The 4,610-nt window shown below is 38.1% G+C and overlaps 2 protein-coding genes across 2 annotated transcripts; both read left to right on the top strand.

Annotated features, from left to right (window-relative positions):
• Positions 1–1,686: 1,686 nt before the first annotated feature.
• Positions 1,687–2,259, top strand: LOC122274527 (uncharacterized mitochondrial protein AtMg01250-like). Its single transcript, XM_043083563.1, has one exon. The coding sequence runs from the start codon at positions 1,687–1,689 to the stop codon at positions 2,257–2,259; it is 573 nt and encodes a 190-aa protein (XP_042939497.1).
• An 878-nt stretch (positions 2,260–3,137) lies between these two features.
• Positions 3,138–3,833, top strand: LOC122274526. Its single transcript, XM_043083562.1, has one exon. It carries the CDS (start codon positions 3,138–3,140, stop codon positions 3,831–3,833), a length of 696 nt encoding a protein of 231 aa, XP_042939496.1.
• The last annotated feature ends 777 nt before the right edge of the window (positions 3,834–4,610 follow it).

The following is a 4,610-nucleotide window of genomic DNA, read 5'->3' as shown; positions in this document are numbered from 1 at the left end:
GTTCATGACCTTTGCCTATTGGTAAAAGTGAATAAGCCCGATGTGGTTTTTCTTATGGAAGTAATGGTTAAGGCTGGAAGGGTAGAGGCTTTAAAAAGAAGGTTGGATATGGATAATTGCCTAGGTGTAGACCCTATTGGAAAGAGATGAGGTTTAGCTTTGTTTTGGGGTAGAGGGGTGCAGTTGGAGATTTTAAATTTCTCCCAATGGCATATTAGTAGTAAAATCAGGAAGGAGGGAGGAAAAAAGGAATGGTTCTTCACTGGATTTTATGGGCACCCTGATTCCTCAAAAAGAAATCTGTCTTGGGAGCTCCTTGCTTCTTTGGTCCCACAAAAAGGAGAGGCCTGGTGTGTGGCTGGGGATTTTAACAAAATTTTGGTTCAATCTGAAAAAGTGGGGGGTAAACTAAGAGATGAGAAGAGTATGGGTCAGTTTAGGGAGGTATTGGAGAAAAAACAGTTAACTGACCTAGGGTGTATGGGATGCCCCTTCACATGGAGTAATAAACATGAGGACCATACCTTTACAAAGGAGAGGTTAGACAGGTTTTTAGGAAATCATGAATGGAGAAGTATGTTTAAAAAAGTGAAAGTGGTGGGGCTCACTACTCTCTGTTTAGACCATAAACCTATACTAATGACAGCCTGGGATTCCTCTTATACTTTTGTTAAAAGAAGTAGAAGATTTAATTTTGAAGCGTCATGGGTGAAGAATGAAGAATGTGAAGCGGTAGTGAAAAGGGGGTGGACACTACAGAAAAATTTTTCTGATCCTATAAGTAAGATAAAAGGGCTACTCACTTCCTGCAGTGGGAGGTTAACAGAGTGGGCAAAAAGGAAAGAGAAGGATAGGGGAAAAATATTGACAGATATTCAAAAGAGATAAGAGAGCTGGTGAGGGATGGGATAATGAGGATAGAATCAAAAGGCTTCAAAAAGCAGTAGGGGTCTTACTTTCACAAGAGGATTTGAAATGGAGACAAAGGGCAAAGATAGAATGGTATAAACTTGGTGACAAAAACACTAAGTTTTTTCGTGCATGTGCCACTCAAAGAAGGAAAATGAATCAGATAAATCAAGTGTATGATGGAGATGGATTTTTATGGAAAAAACAAGAGGAAATTGAAGAGGCTTTTTACAACCATTACCAAAATGTATACCAATCTTCATTTCCATCAAAGGAATCTATGGAATGCTGTCTTTCTTCGATGGATAAAAGGGTAGCCCCTGAGATGAACGCACAATTGATGAAAGAGTTCACTAAAGAGGAGGTGGAGACTGCCATGAAACAGATTGGGCCTTTGAAAGCACCAGGCCCTGATGGATTTGGGGCTTCTTTTTATCAAGTATATTGGAGTGTGGTGGGGGAAGAAGTGACTGAGGCAGTGCTGAATGTTTTAAAAGGGAAAGGTACTGTTAGTGCTCTCAATCAAACCAATGTGGTACTTATTCCGAAAGTGAAAGAACCAAAACATGTTGGAGATTTCAGGCCCATAAGCCTTTGCAATGTGTCTTACAAAATCATTGCAAAGGTGATAGCAAATAGATTAAAGGGAGTACTTGATCATATCATTTCAGCAAATCAGAGTGCCTTGTTTCGGGTAGACTCATTACAGACAACATTATAGCTGCCTATGAGATACTTCACTCAATGAAAACAAAACAAAGAGGAAATAAGGGGAGTATGGCTTTAAAACTGGATATCTCGAAAGCATATGATAGAGTTGAGTGGGGTTTTCTAAGGGAGGTGATGATAAAAATGGATTTTGATGAAAGATGGGTGGGTCTGATTATGAAATGTGTACAAACTGTTAAGTATGCCATTGTGGTAAATGAGAAGCCTGGGAATTCCTTTGTACCATCGAGAGGTTTAAGGCAGGGAGATCCCCTATCTCCATACCTTTTCCTCCTTTGTGCAGAGGGATTAAGTACCCTCATTAATAAGGCTGAAAGAAGGGGGGAGTTGAAGGGAGTAGCAGTAGCTAAAGGGGGTATAAGGGTTACTCATTTATTATTTGCTGATGATTGTTTGGTTTTTGGACAAGCTTCTTGGCAGGAGTGGCTTATGATAAAGGATCTATTACATATTTATGAGAGGGCTTCGGGGCAGTGCTTAAATAGACAAGAAACCTCATTATTTTTCAGTTCCAACACAAAAGAAGATATAAGGAGAAGGATAAGGGAGGATGTGGGGGTGGGAATTCAATCAAGTTGTGAAAGATACTTGGGGTTACCTGTTATGGTGGGGAGATCATAGTACAATACCTTTAGAGGTATAAAGGACAGGGTGTGGAACAGAATAAATAACTGGAAGAATCACTTTCTATCTCCTTCAGGGAAGGAAGTGCTACTGAAAGCTGTCATCCAAGCTGTGCCAACTTATCATATGAATGTCTTTAGACTACCAGTGAGATTATGTAAAGAAATTGTAGCTTTAATGGCTAAATTCTGGTGGGATTTCCAACAGAATGACAGGATGATTCATTGGAGGAGTTGGGCTAAGATGGGTATGGCAAAAGGGGAAGGGGGTCTGGGATTTAGAGAGCTGAATAGTTTTAACACTGCCCTTTTAGCAAAACAGTGTTGGAGGATTCTGATGATGCCTAATTCAGTGGCAGCTCGAGTGCTTAAAGATAAATATTTCAAGCATAACGACTTGCTGAATGCTAAATTAGGATATGGGCCGTCCAAAATATGGAGAAGCTTGTGGGGGTCTCTTGATCTATTAAAAGAAGGCTTAGTCTGGAGGGTGGGAAATGGAGAAGAGGTCAAGATATGGGGAGAAAAATGGATACCAAGGCCATCTCAATTTTGCATCCAGTCACCAAGAAAAGGTCTATGGGTAGAGGCAAAAGTTAAAGAATTGATTAAAAATGGGGGATGGGATGAAAAGCTGTTAAGGATACCTTTATGCAAGAGGAAGCGGATATTATATGTGGGTTACCAATTAGTCACTCCAATGCCCCTGATAAGAGAATATGGGCCTATACCAAGGATGGCCTATATAGCGTGAGGAGTGGATATCATTTGGAAAGGTGCAGGAAGTACAGAAATGAAGGGGGTCCATCTGATATGAACTATGTGAAAGTGTGTTGGCAAAAAATATGAAAGCTTAATACAACTGAAGTAGTTAAAATGTTTATATGGAAAGCTATTCTGAATTGTCTACCTACAAGACAAAACCTGTGCAAAAGAAAAGTGTTGTATGATCCTCTCTGTGGTATATGTGGTCTGGAAGTAGAAACAGTTAACCATGTTCTGTGGAGTTGTGGGGCAGCAGCAGATGTTTGGGCTGATAGTGAAAGTCCAGTTCAGAAATGGGCTAAAACGGAGGGGAATTTCATGGAAACATGGATAAGATTGTCTGAGAAAATGGGAACTGGTGAGCTAGAATTAGTAGCTACTATCATGAGGAATATAGGGAGCAGAAGGAATAGTTTTGTTTTCGAAGGGAAGTTTCAAGGGCCTTCTGTTTTGTATAAACAAGCTCAAGATTGTTTGTCAAGGATGAGGGAGGCAAAAATGGAGCTGGGAAATAGAAGAGAGGGAGGTAATGTGCAAAGGGATATGGGGAGGTGGAGGAAACCGAGAGTCGGCTGGGTAAAAGTGAATTGGGATGCAAGTCTCAACCCTGAATTGAAAAGGATGGGTATGAGGATAATGGTGAGGGATGAAAATGGGGAACTGTTATTATATTTGTGCAACTCTATTGTAGGAATTTTTACCCCTGCTGCAGCCGAGATCCAGGTGCTGTGGAGAGCTCTACAACTATGTGCTGATTTGCAGTGGTTAAATGTCATCTTTGAGGGAGACGCTTTGGGTATTATATAAGTTGTAAATAAGAATACATGGTGCTGGGAATGGCATGGACAGGTAGTGGAGGATATACAAAAGATTTTATTCAACAGAAGGCAATGGTCAATACAGTATACAAATAGAAAAAACAATAGAGTAGCTCATACATTAGCAAAAATGGGATTACTTGTAAGGGAGGAGGTAGTTTGGATGGAAGAGGGGCCTACGGGCATTAGTTCTTTGGTTTTGAATGACAAACTTTGTATTGATACAGTTATGAATTAATACAAGTAGTTGTTCCTTTCAAAAAAAAAAAAAAAAAAAAAAAACAGAGAAAGATTATAGAACTTCATCATCTAATGATATTATAGATGAAATAGGTTCACCCAAATGGATTTTTTGAATTATATTTTATAAAATAAATCTAAAACATTTTATGACATCTTAAAAACATTTAAAGGCATTCGTTTAAAATATAATTATTTTTAAAAAAATTATTTATACTTACTTTTAAAATATAATTAAGGCATTCTGCGCAGGGCCTACTACTAGTATTATAGAATTTACAAAACAAAAGCATTGCTCTCATGAGGTCACATACTCGATTATCTCATTAATTATAATTAAATGAAATAATTCCTATAAAGCCTTATCATCTCTCCAATTGTATTGTTGTTAATTGAAAAATAAGTACACTTAAGTGAAACTTACTATATGACCAATACTACATCTAATTAAATTAGTAATTTTTATTTAAAACTAACATTATTAAATGAAGACTATATATACATTTAATCAAGTTATTAGTTTTAT

Source organism: Carya illinoinensis, chromosome 8 (assembly GCF_018687715.1).
Source record: "Carya illinoinensis cultivar Pawnee chromosome 8, C.illinoinensisPawnee_v1, whole genome shotgun sequence".
NCBI lineage: Eukaryota > Viridiplantae > Streptophyta > Magnoliopsida > Fagales > Juglandaceae > Carya > Carya illinoinensis.
The sequence above is the reverse complement of the archived record's forward strand: the minus strand, read 5'-3'. Positions and strand labels throughout refer to the sequence as shown.

Excerpts from the sequence above, each read along its gene's own strand:
- LOC122274527 (XM_043083563.1), top strand. The coding sequence starts at position 1,687 with ATGGCTTTAAAACTGGATATCTCGAAAGCATATGATAGAGTTGAGTGG.
- LOC122274526 (XM_043083562.1), top strand. The coding sequence starts at position 3,138 with ATGTTTATATGGAAAGCTATTCTGAATTGTCTACCTACAAGACAAAAC.